The sequence below is a fragment of the Cydia pomonella genome, chromosome 25 (genome assembly GCF_033807575.1).
Source record: "Cydia pomonella isolate Wapato2018A chromosome 25, ilCydPomo1, whole genome shotgun sequence".
NCBI lineage: Eukaryota > Metazoa > Arthropoda > Insecta > Lepidoptera > Tortricidae > Cydia > Cydia pomonella.
In genome coordinates this window covers 8,063,536-8,089,352 of record NC_084727.1, presented here as the reverse complement: position 1 = coordinate 8,089,352, position 25,817 = coordinate 8,063,536, and the positions used below count along the sequence as shown (strand labels likewise).

General features: G+C 41.1%; 2 protein-coding genes across 4 annotated transcripts in view; one reads left to right on the top strand and one right to left on the bottom strand.

Moving 5' to 3' along the window:
• Nucleotides 1-1,606: 1,606 nt before the first annotated feature.
• Nucleotides 1,607-12,102, top strand: LOC133531782 (uncharacterized). The gene is made up of 5 exons (XM_061870179.1): nt 1,607-2,115; nt 7,059-7,166; nt 8,519-8,622; nt 9,580-9,874; nt 11,145-12,102. Exons 1-4 carry the CDS (start codon nt 1,893-1,895, stop codon nt 9,871-9,873), a joined length of 729 nt encoding a protein of 242 aa, XP_061726163.1. The 5' UTR covers nt 1,607-1,892; the 3' UTR covers nt 9,874; nt 11,145-12,102.
• A 1,509-nt stretch (nt 12,103-13,611) lies between these two features.
• The window catches only part of LOC133531769 (insulin-degrading enzyme), a 44,065-nt gene continuing 31,859 nt past the window's right edge, over nt 13,612-25,817 (bottom strand). For 2 of the 3 annotated variants that reach the window (XR_009801594.1, XR_009801593.1), the window contains exons 17-23: nt 24,745-24,900; nt 22,654-22,729; nt 21,670-21,796; nt 20,645-20,715; nt 19,704-20,020; nt 19,331-19,465; nt 18,916-18,929 (exon numbers count right to left, since the gene is read on the bottom strand). Coding sequence is in view for 1 of the 3 variants with exons in the window: in XM_061870158.1 (XP_061726142.1) it covers nt 16,241-16,348; nt 16,750-16,869; nt 17,087-17,167; nt 18,801-18,929; nt 19,331-19,465; nt 19,863-20,020; nt 20,645-20,715; nt 21,670-21,796; nt 22,654-22,729; nt 24,745-24,900 (1,161 nt within the window). In the remaining 2 variants the exon portion in view is untranslated. Of the gene's footprint in view, nt 16,349-16,749; nt 16,870-17,086; nt 17,168-18,800; nt 18,930-19,330; nt 19,466-19,703; nt 20,021-20,644; nt 20,716-21,669; nt 21,797-22,653; nt 22,730-24,744; nt 24,901-25,817 lie in introns of those variants that run through there. The other variant, XM_061870158.1, reaches the window with a different exon arrangement.

The window sequence follows — 25,817 nt, the reverse complement described above, 5'->3', positions numbered from 1 at the left end:
AAAGACAAAAAAATTAAAACAGACAAGAACCGAATGAAGTGTCTCACGTTAATGTCACTCAAAAGTAAAGTTACATACTTTAACATAACCTGTACCCCGTGTAAGCTTAAACAGACCGGTCTCCACAAACAGCACCCGTTCACGAGTATGACGTGTATCTCAGCCATCGCCTCCCTCAACCTTCATTCGGGAAAGTGGCGACCCGATCAACGACGCCACCGTAAGTAAAGACTTTTAAGCGAGCATGACATGTTCAAGCTGCCGGGTTGTATTAATATAAATATAATTTTAAAAAAATGTGAGATACAACATTTGTGCTTGTAAGTTACATTAAAGACGGCATAGCGCCACATAAACGCGACTACATATTATTCATAAGGAGTGCCTACCTATAAAACTAAATTATAAATTTAAATTGACTTAGAGATGTACAGGTCTCTAGGTGTCCAAATCATTAAAATAGGTATTAAAATAAAATGAAATTTAAAATAAAATAAAATCTTAGAGGTGTATAAGGTCTCTAAGTGTCCAAAACTAAAATAATACAATCAAACGAGAACATGATGTTCTCTTGTGTCAGTTCTACTGGACGCTAGTATGGTTATTTCACAGGAAGAAAACGAAAACACTATTACTGACATTTTTATCATACTATCAAGATCAAGCTACTGGCTTAAAGGCATCCTTATCATCTATGAAATCATTCACAGCATAATACGCCTTACTTAACAAAGAGCTCTTAACGTGTGACTTAAATTTGTTAAGAGGCAAATTCACTATATCAGTGGGAACTTTGTTATAAAAACGTGTACAGTTCCCGACGAAAGACGTACTAACCTTACGGAGGCGGTGGGCGGGCACAGCAAGTTTATGCTTGTTTCTAGTGTTATAGTTATGGATATCACTGTTAAGCTTGAATTCGTTAATGTTTTTCCGAACATACATAATATTCTCAAGTATGTATTGAGATGCAACGGTAAGAATGCTTGCATCTTTAAATTTCTCTCTTAGGGATACTCGAGCGCCCAGTCCATAGATGGAACGTACAGCTCGCTTTTGCAGTACAAATATTGTCTGAATGTCTGCCGCTTTTCCCCACAACAGAATTCCATACGACATAACACTATGGAAGTAACTAAAGTAAACCAGCCTGGCCGTCTCTACGTTTGTTAGCTGTCTGATTCTCCTCACTGCATAGGCTGCTGAACTAAGTTTGCCGGCTAAAGTGGCTAAATGTGCATGCCATTGCAGTTTTGAGTCTAAAGTGACTCCCAGGAAAACAGTTCGATCTTCAAATTCCAGCGTATCACCTTTTATTTTAATCTTGCTGTTATTTACCTGCTTGACGTTAGGTAGCGTAAATTTGATGCATTTGGTTTTCTTTGCGTTCAAAAGTAAAATAGTAAAATCGATGGATTTACATCTAACTTTCCAATATGAGATCAAAACCAGTGGAAAATAAGCTAAAGGATATCATTAGTAGAGATGAATTTATTTTAATTTCGGTTTTTTGATACATTATTAACAATAATGATAGATTGAATTACATATACATGTTAGGGTTCCATATCAGAAAAACGGAACCCTTAGTGAATTTGTTTAGCACTACGATTGTCAATGTCAAAGTTGATGTCACTGTCAGTCACTGCCGTGAGCCAAAATTTTACGTAAAGTGGATTGTATTGTTCGTTTTTTGCTACATTTTTAATATAATTATGATTCTTCCATCCATACATTTAAATTTCACAAGTAATTAATTTCCTTGGGAAAATACATTCTCAGGGGACTCTACTTCTAGTTTTTACGATCCTGTTTTGCCAAAGCTTCAATAACACATCGATGTTAAGCCTACGCCACATTTCAGAATTTACCAATTTCTGATTCACAAGGCAATGTCGTTAGAGAGTGTAGAGTGTGTGTGGGTGAAGGCGGAGCCCCAGGAAAGCGCGGGCACGTGCTCCGAGCACGAGCAGTCCAAGGGCGCGCAGGCCGGGCACACATGTACAGTGAAGGTAGAGAATGAGTCAGACAGTGAGGGCGCTTGTGACATTAAAGTGGAAATTGAGGTTGACCCGGAGCAGTTTCTTCATCCTAAGGAGCTTGAAGTGTGTCCAGGTACATTTGGTTCTTATGTACTTTGTTTTGTGTTGAATGCTCGTTTGTTATTTAAACAAACTATACAAATAGCCTTAATTGTGACTAGTTATGTTGTCAGGGTTTCTGATAAAGGCCTCCTGTAGAGCTTTCCAATCTTCTCTATTTCAGGCAGTTCTTACCCACTTAGGAGGGAAATCATTTTCCCATCTCATTCTTGGCTGCCGTTTTTCTGTATATAGGGAACCAATTAGTTTTGTGTCCATTTGTTTATATTCAATGTTTCCATGTGACCTGTCCACTTCCATTTTCTTTTTCTTATTTCTCTGACTGCATCTCTGACTTTAGTTTTATCTGTTTGTTGAAAAGACAAAATAACACAGGACGTCTTTGTTTGTAATATGAGCTTTTCTTTAGTAGTGCACAATAAAGAATTTTACTATTATTTGTATGTCTTTCCCATCACGGAACAATGGTTTTCCGGACCTTTGGAAGGCGTGCACGGAGCCGAAGCCAACATGTAGAGGCCCTTTATTATTATTATTGTATCTCCTTGGATTTCACGGGCCTATTAATCCCGGTGTTTTGATAGGCTTGCATGGGGATATAGATCCAACACGTAGAGGCCTCTTGGAGAGCTTTAATGTCATGTAGAATGCCTGCTGGAACCCGTTACGGGCGCAACAATAGACACCCATGAACCGGTCGCAGGCATTGGGACTATTGTAGTAAATTATTATTATCTCTTTATTTATCTTGTGTCTTAGATTAGGCATTTTATAATATGAATATAAAAGTAAAATACAACAAATCATACAAAAATAATACAAAATACATATAAACACATTATAAAAAACCTAACCTAGGGTGCCGCCAGCAGCGGGGCAGGGCCCAAGCTGCCGGTGGTCAGGGCCGCAGAGAGAGGAACCGGCGGACTATCCGCGCCGTGTCCAAGATCACCGCCTTCTGCATCTGACCCTTGATCCAACCACCTAGCGAGAGTCTCTCAAGGTGTTGGTCGAGACTCTTCGCTATGAGACCATTCGCTGAAACGACTATCGGGACAATGATCGTCGAATCAACATCCCACATGGCGGTTATCTCGTGAGCCAAGTCTAGGTACTTACTGGACTTGTCCTTCTCGGCTTTCACGAGATTCTCATCATGGGGGATGGTGATGTCGACGAGCACGGCCCGGCGTTGCGATCGATCTATTATCACGATGTCAGGCTTATTGGCTACAATAGTCCTGTCAGTGATAATAGATCGATCCCAATAGAGCGTGGCACGACCATTTTCGAGAACTGGCGCAGGTGAGTACTTGTAGTACGGTACTTCGCGGTCCACAAGGCCGTATAGAAGAGCAAGTTGCTGGTGAATAATCCTGGCTACGAGATTATGTCTGTGCAAGTACTCGCCGTTAGCAAGATGAGAACAACCGGAAATTATATGCCTGAGTGACTCTCCGGGACGGCGGCATGCCCGACAAATGTCGACCGTACCGTCCTTCAGGATATATTTCCGATAGTTGTTCGTCATCATCACTTCGTCCGCAATTGCACAGGCAAAACCCTCGGTTTCTCCGAAGAGGTCCCCGAATCGTAACCAGTTCACCGACGCGAGCAGGTCCACGTCGGGTCCCGTGAGGGCCTTGTAGAACCGCCCGTGTAGCACCTTACTCTCCCATGCCGCCTTGCGATCCGCAGTACTTAGTACCACAGGTTTGCGCTAGTTCTCTTTTGCCAAGGAGAGCGGCGTGAGGTTCCTGTCTACTGCCACCACATCACGATGCATCCCACACTCGTTGTTAAGGAAATAATTCCTGAGATTGCACACCTCGCGGTTGTGGAGATCTTTGGCGTTTAGGAAGCCTCGACCTCCACACTTCCGTGGGATGTACAATCTCATAACTGACAAGCGTGGGTGTAGCATACGGTGTGTGGTTAGCAGTAGTCGGACCCTCCGATCCAGGGCGTCCAGCTCGGTCTGAGTCCACCTTAGTATGCCAAAGTAGTATGTGAGCAGGGGCATTACCCAGGCGTTGAAGGCGCGCACTTTGTTGCCTCCTGACAAAAGACTCTTAAGGACTTTTGTGAGCCGACTGAAAAAGCGTTCCTTCACCGACTGTCTAATACCCTCATCCTCAACACCCAACGACTGTGACATACCAAGGTATTTGTAGGTTTCTGATTCAGAGATAGATCTGAAAGCCATTGCCTCAGATAGTTGTAAATTTGTTGAATTTACAACCTTCCCCCGCTGTACATGCATAACTGCACATTTATCGACACCAAACTCCATGTTGATGGCACTACTGAAGACTTCGGTGGTTTTCAGTAGCTCCAACAAGTCTTGGCTATTTGGTGCAAATAATTTGAGGTCATCCATGTACAGAAGGTGAGAAACGACTTCACCCTCTCTCCGAAGCCGGCAACCTAGTCCCGAATCCTTCAGCAGGGTGCTGAGGGGATTCAGAGCTAGGCAGAACCACAGGGGACTCAGACTATCACCCTGGAATATTCCTCGCTCAATCCTTATAAAATCCTGCGGGCCAGGGTGGTCATCCCCGCCTCCTGGTTGACGAAGGACTGTGGTCCACTGCCTCATACACGCGCTTAGGAAGGCTCTTAAAGCTGTATCAACTTTATACAGCTCTAAGACCCTCCCCAGCCATGAGTGAGGCACCGAATCATAGGCCTTCTTGTAGTCAATCCAAGCGGCTGAGAGGGCCCTCTTGTTCCGCCGGATTTGTTGGCAAATGGTCATGTCTATGAGGAGGAGCTCTTTAGTACCACGGGACCCAACCCTACATCCATTTTGAGCAGTGGCCAAAATGTTATTAGCGACAATATGCGCGTTAATTTTTGCTCTCAAAATGGATGTAAGGAGCTTGTAAAGTGTAGGCAAGCACGTGATGGGTCTGTAGTTCTTCGCTTCCGTGGTACTACCGGACTTGTAGAGCAGGAAGGTTACTCCAGTTGTTAGGGAAGGAGGGAGGGAACCAAGCTCGAGGGCTTGTTGGAACTGCGTTGCCAACCGTGAGTGCGAGCACCGAAACCATTTTAGCCAGAAGTTGTGCAATCCGTCTGGTCCAGGACTTTTCCAGTTCTGGACCGTACGGATGGCACAACTTACGTCATCGGGGCTGATGGTGGTAGCCCCCATAGGTTCGATATTCTCGCACTCACGTTTGACAACGTTTATCCACTCGCCCTCCGTGTGTTCAACGGGCACCGACCAGATGCTACGCCAGAAATCAGTCATGGCAGTAGCATCCGGCAGCCGCACGTCGGACACATGAGGGTCGGTTTCCTCGCACCTTCTGTATACCTTCCTTTGGTCACTTTGAAAAAGACGATTCTGCTGGAATCGGTCCACACGCTCTCTGTAGCGGCGAATACGGTTTGTTTTTTACGGTTTTTATTATTATTATTATTATAAAATAAATTTTACTCCAGCACCCTTCTAGCTAAACTGGGTTACTTGTGTCACTCTCAGGCATCTTCATATATGCCACCCTCAATCTTTGACGCTTGCTTAACAAAAGATTACTTACATACTGAAACACACCCAACCTTGTCAGTAGAAAAAGGTGCATAATTCAAATTTTCTATACAAAGTCAACTCTTTGCGCCTACATCTCCTTTTTCTACTGATAAGGTCGCTGTGCCAGACTTTTGGCTTTTGACAGACAACTTTTGTCTTAATGTGAACAAATAAATTGTTTATTCAATCAAATTATGCAGCATAAATAATAGACAAAATCACATCTGCCATGTTTTTTTTTTTTCATCATTTTATTCTCATAAGACACGGTACATTGGTGTTACGTCAAAATGGCAGTTAGTTTCGCTCTTGATGTAGTAGGCTCTGACAGTTAAGTAGTCATTGCACACAATCAATAAGCTAGTGTCAGACCAAGCTAAGTTGGCAGCTATTTTGATAGCCGAGACTGTGCAAGGGTTATTTTAAAAGTCAAACTTATATCAAATTATGATGTTTACATAACACATTCATAGTCTGGGCTGTCCAAATCGCTGCCAAGTTAGCTTGGTCTAACTATCTGCAACAGACTTGAGGCTTCGTTATCTTCCCTGATTTTGGTATTCAAAACACAGTAATTTAAACAGGATGAACTGGAAACGCATCTGGTCCAATGGACGAAAAGTGCCCACTACTCTTAGCAATATTTTCACCCTGAATAGCCAATGAAAAAAAAATTTAAAATAACTTCTGAATTGATACAGAATCCCTTTTTAGTTATCATTTGTACTTACTATTACAAGCATTAATAGGCAGGTCCACACAGAACAGAGCGAGCGAGCGAGCATGTATGTGCGAGGCAATTTCCTCACGCACAAACCAGGCCAGTGTAGACGTGTCTCGGCCGAGGCGGCGAGCTCGGGCGAGGAAAACGCACGCGTATGCTCGCTCTGTGTGGACCCGGCTAAAGATTTATCTAACCTATAAGTCTGCAATGTCTGCATGCTTGCTTACTGCCAATATACGTGACCGCGGCCGGCAAAACGTCCCACTTTGTCTGTATGCATAAGGACGAGAGAGAGAAGGAGACAAGGCGTCCTTATGGCACGCGACAAAATGGGACGTTTTGCCAGCCGCGGTCACATATTATATGTATAGTTAATTGTTGTCTTATAAGTGAAATTTTGTAATTTCATTAGACAATCAATACTCTTTAAACCGAAATGACCTGCATCAGAAACGACCTGGAGCGTGTATCACGGCCCCTATCTCTAAGCTGGTGACCAAGCTTGGCAGCATGGTTCCATTTTTATCACTTGTCACTATGCCCGTCACTTTCGCGCTTACATACATGTTAGAACGTGACAGGCATGGTAACAAATGATAAAGAGCCGACCATCTTAGCCCTACAGGTCCCTTTATATCTTGGTTTTTTTATGACTTCTGTATCATTAAAGTTACATGTAGTATTTAACTTACAGGGCAAACACAACAGCAAGACCGAAGGGCACAACCAGACTCAAAATCTATAAAGATTAAAAAAAACCGTACTAACGGCAAAATGAGTGACAACAAAAAAACATATCCATGTAAGCACTGTTCTGTACTCAATGAAAAAGTGTACACATAACAGCAAGTCAGACCCCATATGGAGTACTGCTGTCATCTTTTGGCAGGAGCACCTGGATACCAGCTTGGACCCTTCCATTCAGCCCAAAGACATGCTGTACGAATCGTCGACGATTACAAACTCATAAGCGGTATTGAACCTTTAAGTCTAAGGAGAGACTACCTCCTTGTATGTGTACCACTACCACATGTGTTGTACCAGCACGTACAAGTTAAAAGAATTCCGCACACGAGGCATCGTCGTAGCGTAGCGTATGAAATTTCTCTCATTTCGACAGGCGTAGCGTAGGTACTACAGGCGTAAAAAACAAAACTTCTGGTATAATTCACATAATCAAACGATAAAATATCTTCTTCATCTGACGAGAAAGTAAGATCGTCGATACATCCGGCGAAGACATCTGACGCCAGTGACGCCATAATTTCAACGAATGAGATTTCACTTATAAAACGATTACGCGACGCTTGGTGCCCAGAACTCTACGCGTCTCGGACTTGTAACGTTTTTACGATGCGCTTACCCTTACGCTCCGTATACTGAAGGCCTTGGTCATGCTCTCTGGCAACCCCACATGGTAGGGTCAATATGGGTGGCTGTGGCTGGACGTCACATTGGTGCCTTACACATTGATTATGATTAGTGTGGAAATAGGTCCTAATGTGAGGGTGTGATGTGGGGCGTCAAAGGGAAACTATCTGGTCTTGAGTATACGTTTATTCTGTCTTAAATAAGTTTTTGGCAAAAATTTCATTTTTGGTACGAGTACAAGCTTTTATCGCTGACTGTACTTTTCTTTCCACATGCAACTAATACTCAACGAGTCAATTCTAAAAACCCTAAATACAATTAGGTTGCGTTGTTTTATCACAGAGTTCCTATGTCCACCTCTTGTCTCCATCATCAGATCAGCTCGATGGTACCATAATATTGTATTGTCACCCGACTTACATATGTGTGCAAATTTTAGCTCAATCGGAAACCGGGAAGTGGATCAAATTTAACTTACAAGATTTGATTACAAACAGACAACGGTCAGGTGAAAGTAAATAAAAGCTTGTAAAAATGACAAGTACATGCCGTTATATAGTAAGCTGTGCACGGGTGTGGAGTAAGGTGTAGTACACACACTACAAGGGCCAGCCACACCTACCCCACAGACAATTAACTGTACCTTACACAATTGGTACTTGATTTGTACTTACTTAAAAAAAGTCAAATGAAGTTGGGGTTGCTGTAAAGCATCCTTCTTCTTCAGTTATTTTTCTTTCGGTTGCCCTTTTTGGTTGTTAATTATTACTTTTTAACCAACAGTGACTTCTCGGTGTAATATCGACTTAAGTAAAAGGTCCAGAATTATTTCTTTGCATGAGCAAGGCAAAAATATCTCCGAGATTGCAAGGGAGACCGGTGTGACTGTAAGTATTTTTATGTGTCTTATCCTCTTGCGTCCCACGGTCCTAATACTAGTACAAATTACCTCCAATGAAATTTAGATCGTTATTAAATGGAAGTATTCGAAATGATGCCGCCATACCTTTGGTCTATAATCTATTAGATGGCACCACTTTTTGATATTTAACAACTTTTCGAGTGATGGCGCTACAACCTTTATACGATGCTCGGTAAGATGGCACCAGTTTTTGATATTGAACAAATTTAACACATATCAGTGAAAGGATAAGGATCAAAGTCAAATGGCGTGTTAAAAGTTTTAATCATGTGTCGAAAGATGGCAGTAAATTTACTGTGGCTACAAAGTTTACTTCGACAATCCACCTCTCTCTCTGCTAATACTCAATAATAAAAAATATTTGTATTGTATACATATATACTCGGGCACAGCTACCTTATCAGTAGAAAAAGGCGGCATATTTAAAAATGTAGGCGCAAAGAGTTGACTTCCCATTTGAGTTTCGCGCCTTTTTCTACTGACAAGTTGAATGTGTTTCAGTTTATACCGGGTGTGGCGTGTAACAGGAGCAAAAAATTAAACTGTAGGCTGTACTCCTCAAACTGTTCAACATTTGTTGAGCAACTTCTAAAAATAACTTTTATTTTGATTTTTAGAACACTTTAGTTTATTCTAAGACGCAATGTAAACGTATTTTGTTATGTTTAAAGCGTGACAATCAACGTCAATTACACTGATGGCAGCGTACATTGAAGGTAATATTTAATTTGTATGAAAAATAGGAAGTCTAGAAATTCATAATTTTCAAAAATCGCTGAACAAATGTTGTTAAGTGCGAGTCCATCAGGTGAGATCGTGGTCAAACGCTTGCCTATCATTATTTAAAAAAAAAAAAAAGTACAGCCTACAGTTAAATTTATTGCTCGTGTTACCCGGTATATATATTATTGATTCATTACAGAGGAAAACTGTATCTTTATGGGTACACCGATTCCAAGAGAAGAGATCGTTACGCGACCAACAACGAACCGGCAGACCGAGCCTCATAGACCGCTCGCAGCGCCAACTCATGCTAAAAGAATTCGAGGAAAATGGTTTCAAGTCGACACACCATTACGCCCGGTTGTTTGGCACTAGTGTGGATACGGTCCGACGGGTTCTACATAGTGAGGGACTGTATTATCGGCAAGCGATCAGACCTGTACGCGACGAATCGTATGAGAATGACCCGCAACTACACGAAGAGGAAAAATGAGGTGATTCATTTATTATGAAAAATTGTATTGTGTGTTTCTGACCTGTAGCTGGTGTCCCCACGTGCCCTCAATGTGCACGGGGGTTCACCTCGAAGATCGGCTATGTCAGCCATCTTCGGGCGCATGAGCGCCGAGCTAACCGGAAAGATCATCATCATCATCATCACTACCTATTCATTTTTTTATTCCCGTTAATTTCAAGGGTGCATTCTTGAGCTTAAATTAAGTAACTTTTTCAAAGACATTGGTATTCTAATTAAATTCCATTTCGGAGATAATCAATAATTTATTTTTTATCTTATAAGGACCTCACGAGCATATACACTTGCCTTAGGGCCTGTTTACATATTGATTAGTGTTTAGTACGAGTGTCTACATTTGCTACTGAACGTAAATACTGTCTCAGACGATTGATGTTCGAAATGACATTGATATGTCACAGTTTTCAATGGTTTGGTTGAATTAAATGTAATGCCCGTGTTACAACAACGCTATATGCAACATTTAATTTAAAAAAACTATGCCATTTAGTTTCCTTAAACATACTTACCCATACCCCGGAGTTAACGGAATTCAATAAAAACACGGTGTATAGTGTAATATTTAGCTATTTCGTGACCTTCATATTTAAGTATGTTATTTAGCTTGATATTTGTGGAAGCTTGAATCTAGAAGCTTGAAGAAGTTTGCATCTAATACATAAATCTCTTAACCTATGTATTTTAGGCAGTAAGCAACCCAAATAAAATAAAAGACTTAAATAGAATTATCAAGATGATATTTACGTCTGCAAATGATACTACAAATTTTAAATTAGGAAAAAGTAAAAAAAAAACACTGCTTCGGGCAGTGGGGGAAACTCCAGCGTTCGAGCGTGCTCGGCTCCGTTCGGCTCAGCAGCTCGGCAATTTAGCGTTGCTTTAGGTTAAAACTTGACGTCCCTTTACGTGCACAACCACAGATAATGACTTGAATTTTGACAACCATAAATAGCCGATAGGGATAGTTATATACATAAGAAAGGGACTGCATGATTCGTCAAATTAGCTGTTTGCAGAGTTAGACCAAGCTAAGTTGGCAGCGATTTTTATAGCCGAAACTGTGTAAAGTTTATTTTAAACGTCAAACTTCTATCAAACACTTTCACAGTCCCGGCTATCAAAATCGCTGCCAACTTAGCTTGGTTTAACTCTAGTAGTTGTTGTATTACATAGTTGATTCTAACAGAAACATAAAAATTATAGAAATGTTGGTTTGCCTTTGATTTCAGGAGGCGGTCCTGCTACGTGAGCGAACGTTGACTTAATGTCGTCACCTGACGACGGCACGCCGCAACAGCATGTGACGCCATCTGACGACGGGACGCCGCAGTATCGTGTCGTTACCTGACGACAGGACGCCGCAGTATCGTGTCGTTACCTAACGACAGGACGCCGCAGTATCGTGTCGTTACCTGACGACAGGACGCCGCAGTATCGTGTCGTTACCTGACGACAGGACGCCGCAGTATCGTGTCGTTACCTGACGACAGGACGCCGCAGTATCGTGTCGTTACCTGACGACAGGACGCCGCAGTATCGTGTCGTTACCTGACGACAGGACGCCGCAGTATCGTGTGTCGTTAGCTGATGACAGGACGCCGCAGTAGCGTGTCGTTACCCGACGACAGGACGTCACAGCAGCATGTGACGTCATCTGACGACGGTACGCCGCAACAGCATGTCGTTATCTGAGGACAGGCCGGGACACCACGGCAGTGTCTGTCGTCACCTGACAGGACGCCGCAGCAGCGTGTGACGTCATTTATCATCTAGACGCCGCCGCAGCGCGTCACGCCACCGTCGAGGGGAATGCCACATTCAGGCGAAGAGAAAGCTGTTACCGAGTGTCGGGACGCGTTATCTAGACCATTTTAACACTAAATGTAACGTTTTCAATCAAAAGGTACCACATTGTTGATAAGCTAAATGGAAATTGCGCCTTATTTACAATCGACGAAGTACCCTTTTGGTTGAAAATGGCCCATAAAAACTTGCCTAATACACACCCACTTTGAAGTAAAAGTGAAATTTTAAGTTTGTGGTAGTACAGTATGCTGCAGAGTTAAGTGACCCCCCTGCATAAAAATTTGTTTGCAGGATGGTCACTTAACTCTGCAGTCACTGTACTTCCACACTTCGTTATTGCGAAGTTTGTTCAGATGGACTCTAATAATGGCAATAAAATGTTAATATTTATAGAAGGTAACTTGATTTTAGTATAAATAAAACAATACTGATTTAACATTTTTTTATTTTATCCTTAAAAGTAAGCTTCAATAAAAATGTACAACTCATAAAAACAAAACCAGCCAGAAACAGTATGACGAGAAAATACATTAAAAACAAATGTCTTTTATTTATGTATTCAGGAACTTGAGCTTCAAGACAACAAATGAAGACGATGCTTGAGTTATTTTATCTAATGTTGTACACTACATTTTTTTTTTAGTTTTGTAATGTTATTTCTACCCATGATCACGAGTACTTTCTTTTTTTTTAGTTTCCCATAAATTCCATACATTTTGCGTTCCCTTCTTTCTGTTACCGACATACAAGTCTATGAAAAATCTTGGGATAAATTTTCTACTGTTTATTTAGCAATCTATTCGCCAACCAACTGGACTAGAACCATCTCCAAGGACATGACGGAGCTAGGCCTAACGCCAGCAATGACTAAAGATCGCAACAAGTGGCGATCATGTATCAGGAGGGCCGACCCCAAATAGGGAATGCGCCAGGAGAATGATGAATGATGATGTTTATTTAGCAATCTAGTGCATCAAAATACTAGAAGTTTTTTTTAATACCATGTCGGTGGCAAACAAGGATACGGCCTGCCTGGTGGTAAGCAGTCACTGTAGCCTATGGACGCCTGCAACACCAGAGATAATGCATGCGCGTTGCCGACCCTTTAAAAACTTGTACACTCCTTTTTTGAAGAATCCCATACTTAGAATAAAGTAACTACTGTATGTTATTTTATGTTTTTTTTTAATTCCCTATTAAATTAAATTGTACTATTGAATTCAATGTATGTTAGTTATAAGATGTAAATGTTTTTGAAAAGCTGTGTCCCGTCGAGTTTCTTTCCGGTCCATATTGGGATACCCTTCTACAATTTAGGAGGGATTTTAAGCTCGGGTCAGAAGTTTAGGGCAGAGCCGGCGTATCTTTATTTGACGTTCATAAGCGCATTGTAATATATCTACTTGAATAATAAACTACCTAAACAGTATGTAAATTAACTAAAACCATTTACTCACCCGTTAATAATTAGGTTATACTGAGCAACTTTTATTATGTAATGTTTTGAAAAGATGTGTCCCGCCGAGTTTCTTGACGGTCCATATTGGGATACCCTCCTCCAATTGAGGGGGGATTTAAATCTTCTCGGGTCAGAGGTGTAGGGCTAGAGCCGGTGTAGCTTTATTTGACGTTCATAAGCGCATTGTAATATGCCTACTTGAATAATAAACTATCTTTATCTTTAATTTACATACTGTATAAGGATCGAAAGAGATCGTGATTCTGAGTATTACGTAACATAAAAACTCCCAAATTAAACTGTGTACAACTTTCAAGTATAATGCCTCACCTACATGTTAGGTACAATAGGGTTATTCCCACTAGTTACCACTGGTAACAAGTGGTAACTACTTGTTTTTTTTTACCTTTTACCACTGGTAACTACTGGGAAAAAAATCCCATTAGTTACCACCAAGTTAGTTTGGTGGTAACTACCCCCAGGTGGTAAAAAATCCCGAGGCCGAGTTGGTGGTAACTAGTCGGATTTTTTTTCCCCAGTAGTTAACTGTGGTAAAAAAATCCCAGTAGTTACCACTGGTAACAAGTGGGAATAACCGTACGATATCATTGAAATTAACTGATCTTTCAATACGTTACTAGCAATAAACATATTTATACCACATTAGAATGTGGAGATAAATAAATACGTAAAATATTTGTAAAACGCTGTAAAATAATTGTACAACTTCATTACTCTATAAACACATGTAGGTTTTAAATTCATTTTATACCCAGTAACTTATTTTTTTATGCGTTTGGGCCATTTACACAATTAATGTCTAGCTTTGAACACAATATTCGTAACACATATCAAAAGTTACCTAGCCACCCACAAATTAAAACTTGCCGAGACAAATGCAACTTTAATCCGTCAACATCAAGATTCAAAATAAAATGAAATAGGTGATTCATTTATAGCCCTCTAGGCAGCTTGGGGATATGGAAACAGCAGAAGGAATACCACATTGTCATAGATATTAACCACACGCACATGCTCTTCTTGAAGGATAAGAATCGCCTGGACTTTGATGTTTGAAAAAAAAAATCTGCTGTGGAAAGCGTCAACTTTCGGCCCGGTGCGCTAAGCGAAGTTGCCGCTTTCCGGCTCCGTGGAACAAAAAAATAGTATACACACCTCAGCCAAACCTCTCGTGTACCGGGATTATTTTTTCTAATAGCTTCTTCGTACGCGGGACCGCGTTCATACGAGGGCGTAAACAAGAAAGCAGATCACATGCTTGCTTGACAATTAAATGAGATCTGAGACATCTCTTACTTTATTGCCCAAATTAACAAAACTTAATTATTGCACAAAAAAAGACAAGCACAAAACACCACACCTATGCAGATTATTTTTAATTTCCTGAAATGACTTAAATAAAATTATTGCTATCATTTGGCGTGTGACAGATGAGCCGTCGGAAATTTTCCGAAAATGCGAAATTTCCAATTTTAGAATATTCATATATTTTGTATGACGATCGAAATTTATATCTATCCATTTCCAACATGAAAGTTTCCCTTATTTAATGTGAAATTTCATGTGCATTTTCCTAGAAATTTCATGTGCATTTTCCTAGAAATATCATGTGAATTTTCCTAGAAATATCATGTGAATTTTCCTAGAAATTTCATGTGAAATTTCCTAGAACTTTCGGCTCTTTTTGGAAACTCCACGACCAGCACATCTGTATCTAACAGTAGCTACTGCATTTATATCTTGTGCGTGGTATATCACTCAAGCATTCTATAATATTCTACAATACTGTATTACTCAAACCATGCTTTCAAATGTGGCTTTCCATCGGAGAAGGATGCTTATGCACATGGAGCATAAGGACCCTTTAGGCATGGAACGCCACAAATAACTCGGTACAGACAGAGAGAATTAAGAAGAACAAGAGTGCTCACTACATACAACGGTTTTGTTACCAAAAATACTATCATTTTCGTAGTCGACATCTAGCGTCAGGTAGCGGAATTATCAGTACTGCTACTTGACAATAGATGTCTCAGCCGACATACAAGGTGTAACAAAAAAAGTGAGGATCCCTCAAGGCATATTCGGTATCTGCGGTGGCAGCATGGTTCCATTTACATCATTTGTCACTATGGCCGTCACTTTCGCTCTGACATACTTGTTAGAACATGACAGGTATGGTGACAAATGATAAAGAGCCGATCATTTTAGCCCTACAGATTAGGAAAAAGCAGAAGAAACATTTTTTGACGTGAATTTTTTTTGACCTTTGTACCTATGGAGGATTGGTACCTATGGAACCTGCCCCATAAAAAAAGCGATATTAAAAAAAAATCTTCTTTTTCCTAATCAGACCACGATACCTTCGAGCAACACCGGCTTCCGACACGTCGGAAGGGAGGAGCCTAAGCGATATCTTACCGAACACATCATTCTGCCATTTTTTGCGGGGGGAAACGTGCACACAGTCGCATTTCTCACTTACTACATACAAAATCCAATCTGTAACGACACAAATACATAGAAAATGACACACGTCAAAGACTAACCTTGCACACCTCGGTCTCCGTGTACGGACGAGTCACAACATGCACCGCCATAGGTACAGTTGTACCTATGCTTCGGCAGAGGGGAAATAGTATGAATGCCGTCTCCCTTCCCGGTGTTGCTCGAAGCACGATACACCGTGTATATTAGAATTTTTGCAGTTGAAATTACGCTCTGGTTTCGCCCTTAACGCATTCACGTTAGTCGCTTCTCGCTACATACGGGTTTTCACATGTTATTGGCTACGCTCAACACGCGGTGGCACTGATTGTGTTAATAGAGAACGTGCAGAAACTGTAGACGGCAGCACAGAAGCCCCATATAGTTTCCATTTTTAGATTTAAGCCACTAGATGGCAGATCTTGCGACATAGAGCCGTGAAGTGTAGGGGGCAGCACCTGCTTAGAAGTGTGAATTGTTTCCGCTTTCGATTCAGGTCACAAGATGGCAGACCCTCCAACGGGCACGGGCTCTATGGGTCTATGTTGGAGGTTACAGCTTGCATTGCGCCCCTTTTCGAGGAATGTTGGTGAAGGGCGCGGGGTGCGCGTAGAGACGTCTCCTCGACTTGAACTCCACGAGGTCCGAGATGACCGTGGGCTGAAACAAGGTATTATTTGCCATTAGTAATCAAATTTTAGTTTTAGGGTCGGCAACGCGCATGTAATACCTCTGGTGTTGCAGGCGTCCATAGGCTACGGTGACCGCTTACCATCAGACGGGCCGTATGCTTGTTTGCCACCGACGTAGTATTAAAAAAAAAAATGAAAAATATAAAACAAAATATTGTGTATTCGGGTAATTCGGGTAAATCTGAAAATCACCCATAATTCCACCCTTCCCTTAAGTATTACTTAACTTTTGTCGGTCATTCGACTATGTTTCTATACCCGAAATTTTACACAGAGGGAACCGACCTCAGCCATCGAGACGATGTACACCGACTTTTGTCGGTTCACCGACGAATCTCTTATGTTACCTAGAGAGGGAGACAGACATACCTTGGCTTCTGTTTTCTCCTCGTCTTTCTTTTCACCGTTAGCGCCGGCGCCACCCTCCGCCGTCGACACAATGTACACCGACAACTTTTGTCGGTCCTCCGACGAATCGCTAATGTGTTTCTGCAACAAATATTTTATTGTATACAAGTTCAAAGGTAAACTTGTCCCCCAAAATAATTTACCATCAACCGCTTCAATTTACAATAAATGAATTCATTCATATTTCTCCATGCAAATTCGCAGCTCACTGTACACTTAGTTAAAGAAAATACCGTTCCGATCTTAACCTTATAACAAAATATTAATTTTACCTTAATCAATAATATAAAGTACACACCTTATAAAACTGTATGAGTTCCTCCTTTGTAACCGTGTTGAGGACGTCCACCTCCACTCGAGGCCGGTCAAAGTTGTATACCTAAAACATTTGTTACTATATCACTTTTAAGCTGTATACCTAAAACATTTGTTACTATATCACGTTTTTTGTCTGGCAGTGAATGTGTTAAGTATATGGTGGTTGTTACAATTTGGTGTCTTGACCAGGATATCCACAACAAACCGCTTTAGGCGTTCAGATGTTTTCGTTTCTAGAAACAATACAAACTTACAAATAACCGGCCAAGAGCATGTCGGGCCACGCTCAGTGTAGGGTTCCGTAGTTACTCTTCCGTCACAATAAGCTAAAGTGGAGCTTAAAGTATAGTAAATTGTTAACCAAGGGATGAAACGGTACCTTTCACCCGAGTTAAACAAATAGGCAAATTTGCATAATCAGTACCTAATTAAAGTAAGTCTTTTTACTATGAAGGGAAAACTTTTTGCGATAACTCAAAAACAGCTAAACTGATCATGTCCGCTATAGTTTTCATTTAATGTCTTTCTTAAGGTCTACTTCCACGATTTTTTTCATATTTTTTTGACCTATGGTTCAAAAGTTAGAGGGGGGGGGGGGGGGAATTTTTTTTTTCTTTCAGTGCGATTATCTCCGAATATATTCACTTTATCAAAAAATGTTTGTTGAAGACCTGTATTAGTTTTGAAAGACCTTTCCAACGATATCCCACACTCTAGGGTTGAAGCCAAAAAAAAATTTCACCCCCACTTTACGTGTAGGGGAGGTACCCTAAAAAAAATTAAATTTTTAGATTTTATTGTACGACTTTGTCGGCTTTATTGATTTATATATCCATGCCAAATTTCAGCTTTATAGCACTAACGACCACGGAGCAAAGCCTCGGACAGACAGACAGACAGACAGACAGACAGACGGACATGGCGAAACTATAAGGGTTCCGTTTCATGCCATTTGGCTACGGAACCCTAAAAAAGGCTTAGGTTTTGTGGTAATATTTACACAGAAATTAATGATAGAGAGAAATAAAAAGGAACAATCATCGAGGATATTTTTTTCAATAGAAACCAAAAATACAATAACAACGATAAAACTACTATATAACTCACACGCATAGACTACAAATTTGTATTTAAATACTGATAAGTATTCGGTTCCTTCAGATAGTCTCTTGTATAGTAACCGTATTATGATAAAGTACCTAAATATGCGCTGATCTCGCGATCCCTGCGCTCTTAATGGACTATCGGTGTGGGCTACTCTAGTAATTGCTACACGAATTATCTGTCATATCCTCATATCTTGGATATTGATCAGACCCGATTGTACATTCTAAGACGTATATCATGAGTTCATGAGTCTCCCTAGTCCTAGGTAAATATAAAAAATGTCATACTATCAACAATACAAAATATTCTAGCAATTCTAACGGTATTCGGAGAAGTGACGCTTAAACCCAAGATAAAAAACGTACGATGAAAAGTCGTTACAATTGGGTGCCGTGAACAGGATACACAAGACTTTAAACTTTTAATTTCGACTTTTGAATCACAACTTTAGCACACCAATTTAAGGTTCAAATTAGATTGCACTTTCGAGCAGTGTAACTTGTATTCAAATTTTGAATAAATTTGGATTTTTCGGGGAAACCTTGGTGCAGCCTGGAGAAGGGTTTAACCCTATACGCGGTAATTACCTGTGCACTGATTTCGCTCCATATTTGCGAGGCTTTGGTAGACATCCGCTTGGGGCGCTCGAGTCGCTGCGCCGCGAGCGCCGAGCGGTGCTTTACGAATTCCTCCTCTGGCATAGCTTCTAAGTAATCCTGGGAAATAGTACATTACTGCAGACCCCGGGAAAGAAGGGCTTGCCGGGTGAGTAGGTATAGACGGACAGTGATACGAGGCCAGGCCGGCAAGCCCTTTTCACGGCCAGGCATGTATAGGTATAGTGCTTTTCTCGAACTTGCAATTAAATAATAATAAATTTATGATGATGACGATTGTTTCATGTCCTATTGTGAAAGGTTATTCGGTGCGTGGGGTTACTAAACAGGGAACAAAATTTTTATTATTTTTGCGCTACGACGGACGGTTTAGGAGTTACAGCCCAATAAAGATTTTTTTCACCAGGAAAATTATTTAGTCATGCAGAAATCTTTAGAAACTTAAAGACCGTGTTCAATAATTTAGGGAAATCTACGATATTGAAATACCAGGGTTTTACCTTATGTTCCTTGAGGAAGGACTCTATCCTCTGCTCCAAGTAAGCAGGGTGTCGGTCGCTCTGGACGATGACTCGGAGACCTTGGACTCCGTTGGAGCGCCGTACGCCGCTGAACACGATGTAACCGAGTTGCTCCTGTGAGGAAAACAGTTTTACAGGAACAAATAAAGATAATATGTAAGTAAATAAATATTCGGGGACAATCTTGCACAGTTAGACCTAGCCCCAAACAAAGGAAAGCTTTATGGGTATTAGGCGACGATATATTGGACACGAGATTTGGTCGAGTCGCTCGCACGCGGCACGCGTAGTAGAGAGAGGCGCAAGATGATTTGTGTACTGCGTTCTCTTTCTCTCATAGTGTATACATTACCTTAGTCCGTAGTACATTGAAGCAAGGCTCGGACAGGGTCTGTGCGAGCAACTCCAGCGTGACATTTGGTCGAGTCGCTCGCACGCCACACGCGTAGTAGAGAGAGGCGCAAGATGATTTGTGTACTGCGATCTCTTTCTATTACATTGTATACATTACCTTAGTCCGTAGTATATTAAAGCAAGGCTCGGACAGGGTCTGTGCGAGCAACTCCAGCGTGACATTTGGTCGAGTCGCTCGCACGCCACACGCGTAGTAGAGAGAGGCGCAAGATGATTTGTGTACAGCGTTCTCTTTCTCGCGAAGGTAATGTGCTCCTGTTAAGGAAAACGATATCTTTGTTTGTTAATTTTCGGGTGAATCATAAAAAAAATGTTGTGTTGTTTCATCACAGAGTTCCCTTGGCTACCTGTCTCCATCATCAGATCAGCTCCATGTCATCATAATATTGTATTATCATCCGATTTACACGTCTATGCAAAATTTTAGCTCAATTGGAAATCGGGTAGTGGGTCAAATTTAGCTTCCAAGATTTGGCCCACACTAACAAAATAACATATGTAACAGGGTAAGTTAAATAATGGCTCAGGTGCATTGGTCGATAGGGCCCGCGTGCGGGGTGCGGGAGATTTAAAGCATGCCATTATGAGTATCACTTCGTTATACCGCCTGCAGGGAGTCCCGCACGCTTAATGTCAACCGAGTCATATACCAATGAAACAGCCATAAAAGCTTCTAAAATTTAAGAATTCATCTTCTCAGGCGCGATTCGAACTCGCGACTCCGAGATACCAGCCCATCGTTCTACCAACTGAGCTAACGAGATTTTTCAACATATCCTTCATATCCACCGTAGGGGAGCGCCTAGCGATGTCTCCCGCAAGAGATTTGTAATACATAAAAAAATATGTTGGCCTGTAATTTCATCAATTCAAGCATACCTTTTTCTATCTCCACTTCTCTGTATAATAGAAGTTGTTGCGCTAGAAGAGGTGATGCGTCTTTTGGTATTCTGGAAATAACGGAAAACAGGTTTTATTTAATGCTTTTGCTCATATAACACTTATAACAGCGTTAATAAGCTCAATACCTTGAAACTTTTTTGATAAATTTTACAGTTATATATATATATATATAATATATATATATATATATATGTGTGTGTGCAGAGCGTGCATGGAAGAAGAGGAAACAACTAAACACATTCTCCTAGACTGCAAACAGGTAGAAGTATACAGGAACAAATACCTAGGGACTCCGTGCACACAGAGAGGCAGTTAGCAACCTGAAAGCCTTGCTAGGCTTCGTGGAGGAGCTGGGGTGGTTAGAGTAGCGCTACCTCGATTTCACGCAAAATAGGCACAATGCATGTCGATTTGCGGATAATGCCCAGAAGCAATAACTATATGTTGTTGAAATCAGGCCGGGAAAACATTAATTTTGTAAACCACGCTGTCATTGCATGACATCTTGTACCGATACCTGGAGTCGGACCAATAAGTTATCATATCTAATAGGGAGCGTGCATGAACTGTAGGAGGCAGCACAGGAGCCGTCAGATTTTTGGCGCGAGGCGTAAATGTGACGTTTATTGTTCCGATGTAGCCCACAAGATGGCAGAACCTACAATGCGCAAGAAAACACGTGACGTGTAAATGTGCATGTTTATGGTTCCGATTCAGGCCACAAGATGGGTCTGCCATCTTGTGGCCTGAATCGGAACCATCCAACGCGCACGGTCCCTGTACCTCTAGTATGACACTTTTTTGTGGTATATGTATACATTATAGGCCTTAATTGCCTGACAATGTTTTTTTTTTACTGTCAATACCAAGTCCGTGCAAAGTTATCCTGGTGGGGAGTCTATACGAGATGTAAGGCTGCGTTTTCACCGGAGATAGGCGAGGATGCGTAGGAAGGGAAAGGAATGTTTGTTAAGGGCTTGTAAAGGGCTTTATGAACTTACTTCCCCTCAACCATGTCTGCGATCCGAAGCGCCTTCTCTCTAGTGAGGTTGCCGAACATGAGACCCTCGATGTGGACCTTCCTGATGAAGCGAGCTGCGAAGTCGTCCAGCATCTCCGGCGTTAAACCTGCATACAGACAAACATACATACATGAAAGCAAATCGAACCGTCAAAACAATGAATTTCTTTTTATAAAAATGGTTTAGTTTGAGACAAATTCGTGCTTCGAATTTTGACATCTTAACATAATGCGCAACGAGAGCGTGCATAAACTATAGAGGGCAGCACATGAGACGTGAGACTTTTGGCGCGAGATGTAAATGTGATGCTTATGCTTCCAATATAGCCCACAAGATGGCAGAACCTACTGCACAAGAAAACATATACAACGGTAGATGGCAGCACTTGCTTTGGTGTAAAGTCAATGTACATGTTTATGTTTCCGATCCAGGCCACAAGATGGCAGACCCTCCAACGCGCACGGTCCCTATAATATATATTAGAAATGATTATACGATAGTTCCGGTCGTCAAATGTTTAAGTTTGACAATTCAGCTGTCACAAAATATGCCATATTATACGGAGCATAAAATGTAGGAGGCAGCACAGGAGCCGTCAGATTTTTGAAGCGAGGCGTAAATGTGATGTTTATTGTTCCGATGTAGCCCACAAGATGGCAGAACCTACTATGCACAAGACAACACGTGACGTGTAAATGTACATGTTTATGGTTCCGATTCAGGCCACAAGATGGCAGACCCTCCAACGCGCACGGTCCCTATACATAATGTTTTCTATGGTGAAAGTTATTCAGTATGACCTAAATATTCACCGCTTCAGTACTTAACCGCATATCGCATATCTACTTCGGCGGTCAGACTCCAAAAAATGAAGTCTTTTCACCTAATCATCTTGCTCTGACCTTATGTATTTGCAATAAAATGGACAAATGATCAGTTAACAATGTGGAAAAAGGTACTCACGATCAGCCGCCTCCAGAAGTTGACACCGAGTCCATACCAGGTCAGATAAACAAAGAGCTTGCTGGTACACTGCGTGCTAAAAATAAAGATGTATTATCAATAGTTATTTGTTTTATAAGGGGACAAAGTTATTGTTTAACTGCTCGTTCCAAAATTGAATCACGAGCATAGCGAGTGGTTCGAGAAGTACAATCTTGAGCGTTGCGAGTGTTAAACAAACTTTGCCTCCGAGTGAAACACAAAAATTTTCACCACACCAACGCGAGGAAAATACTAACCATGAAATACCAAATAAGCAAACCAAATTAAATCCAAATGAACGTAGTATAAAATATATCATTCCAAATCATCATTATAAAGTCAATTCTACCAGCTAACATAAGGAAAAAAACTCAAAATTTGCATCTTATTACTTTGTACCCCACATGTATCTAAAATGTATGTATGTATGTATGTATATACTTTATTGTACATAGAAATAAAAACACGAAAAACACAGTTACAGAGTAAATTAAATACAACAAAGGCGAACTTATCCCAAATAAAAATCAAATATAATTTAAATGCATCTTTCTCATTCGTTTTTGAACAATCAAGAGGGCCTTTGCCAATTGGTGTGGTGAATAAATATTTCAGACAAGTTAAAAAAGTGTGACATAATCGGACAGACAGACGGACATGACGAATCTATAAGGGTTCCGTTTTTTGCCATTTGGCTACGGAACCCTAAAAATGGGGATTAAAAACAAACATATTTACACACTTTGCTACTACGGACAGTCTTATGATTCTTATAAAGATATAAGTAAACAGACTGATCATAGTGATCATCCGAGAACTATGAAAAATTCCCAAACAAAAAACTAACAATTACGCTTTAACGGTGACAAACGGTTTGGCGCAACCGGCCCCGAAGGAATTATCTTATATACTTGTCTGATAAGGTTGTTCAGCTTCAAAATTCTTAATGCCGCGAATATGGTTCTCCTTCGTAATTGCGAACCTTGAAGTTGACGATGTTGTCTATGATCTTCTCCAGTAACACCTGTTGCTTGTCGTAGCCATGACTGTTATGATACTAAGGGCGGGTTGCACCAGCCACACTTGACAGACTGATTAACATCGCTCAACAGAGAACTATGAAAAAGTAGCGGACGCTTTAACGGTGACAAACGGTTTGGCGCAACCGCCCCCGAAGGAATTTTCTTATATACTTGCCTGATAAGGTTGTTCAGCTTCGAAATTCTTAATGCCGCGAATGTGGTTCTCCTTCGTAATTGCGAACCTTGAAGTTGACGATGTTGTCTATGATCTTCTCCAGTAACACGTGCTGCTTGTCGTAGCCATGACTGTTATGATACTAAGGGCGGGTTGCACCAGCCACACTTGACAGACTAATCAACATCGCTCAACAGAGAACTATCAAAAAGTAGCGAACGCTTTAACGGTGACAAACGGTTTGGCGCAACCGCCCCCGAAGGAATTATCTTATATACTTGCCTGATAAGGTTGTTTAGCTTCAAAATTCTTAATGCCGCGAATATGGTTCTCCCTCATGATGGCAAACCGTTGCGGGTCCACCTTGAAGTTGAAATGTTGTCTATGATCTTCTCCAGCAACACCCGTTGCTTGTCTTAGAGATGTACTGTTATGATACTAAGGGCAGGTTACACCAGCCACACTTGACAGACTAATCAACATCGCTCAACAGAGAACTATGAAAAGTAGCGAACGCTTTAACGGTGACAAACGGTTTGGCGCAACCGCCCCCGAAGGAATTATCTTATATACTTGCCTGATAAGGTTGTTCAGCTTCAAAACTCTTAATGCCGCGAATGTAGTTTTCCTTCATGATGGCGAACCGTTGCGGGTCCACCTTGAAGTTGACGATGTTGTCTATGATCTTCTCCAGCAACACCGGTTGCTTGCCGTAGCCATGACTGTTATGATACTAAGGGCGGGTTGCACCAGCCACACTTGACAGACTGATTAACATCGCTCAAAAGAGAACTATGAAAAAGTAGCGATCGCTTTAACTGTGACAAACGGTTTGGCGCAACCGCCCCCGAAGGAATTATCTTATATACTTGCCTGATAAGGTTGTTCAGCTTCGAAATTCTTAATGCCGCGAATATGGTTCTCCTTCATTATGGCGAACCGTTGCGGGTCCACCTTGAAGTTGACGATGTTGTCTATGATCTTCTCCAGCAACACGTGCTGCTTGTCGTCGTAGCCGTCTACTGTTATCTGCGGGCAAAAGATTAATAACCTCTTAAGGCTAACTATAAAAAAAAAACTATTTTTTATTTGAACCCTGTTATATAGTAAATTAGGATGAATTTCGTTTGTTGGTTTATGGAACGTTCTAATTAGGGGCCTTAGTAGAATAAGGTTTACCTTTTTAAATGCAACTAACAAGAAAAAATATTATGGTACTTTGCCGTTTTTTAATAATGTTATGCTATATAATAAAGTACCCTATTGACGACTTATTTAAAGACAATATTGGTTTTGGAACATCTGAGGATTCTATGGAAGGCGTGGTAACACACCTTCAGGTTCCTCTTAGACTTTGTATATGAGTAAACTAATTTTATCGCGCAAACAGATTGATAATTAACATCCCTACGATTCGATTTTTACTGACGACATAAAGCTACATTTTACTCTAGTTATAAAAGTAAGGACACTTACTTCTATAATGACTAGCTTGGCAGTTTTTGAAGTGAATTTCTGTGGACGTGAAAGGAAAGTGGATGTTACTGGACATGGGATACTAGAGAATGGGGGAAAGTGAATGTTCATGGATATTTTTTTCAAACAAGCATACGGCCCGCCTGATAGTAAGCAATTTCCGTAGCGTAGCCTATGGACGCATGCAACTCCAGAGGTGTTACATGAGATATAGATGTCACTGGAAAGTGGGATTCGGGACAGTTGATTCGCATGAAAGTGGATTGCTATTGTACGTATGTATGTATACCACTTTATTGCACATAACAGGTTAATATAAAACAGACAAGCTGCAAATGTAGCTAATGTGTGTGTAATGTGCTATGCTATTATTGCTGAGAGTGGAACACTTATGCTGAAGCCAGCGTAGACCGCCTAGCTCCGCTGAGTAAGGGAACTGTTGCAGGCTGTCAGCATGAAATAGATAGTGG

What these genes read in the sequence shown, in the direction of transcription:
- LOC133531782 (XM_061870179.1), top strand. Translation starts at nt 1,893, where the DNA reads ATGTCGTTAGAGAGTGTAGAGTGTGTGTGGGTGAAGGCGGAGCCCCAG. An exon ending in CAACAAAAAAACATATCCAT is followed by an intron (nt 7,167 to 8,518) that starts GTAAGCACTGTT and finishes TTTAACCAACAG; the next exon opens with TGACTTCTCGGTGTAATATC. An exon ending in CAAGGGAGACCGGTGTGACT is followed by an intron (nt 8,623 to 9,579) that starts GTAAGTATTTTT and finishes GATTCATTACAG; the next exon opens with AGGAAAACTGTATCTTTATG.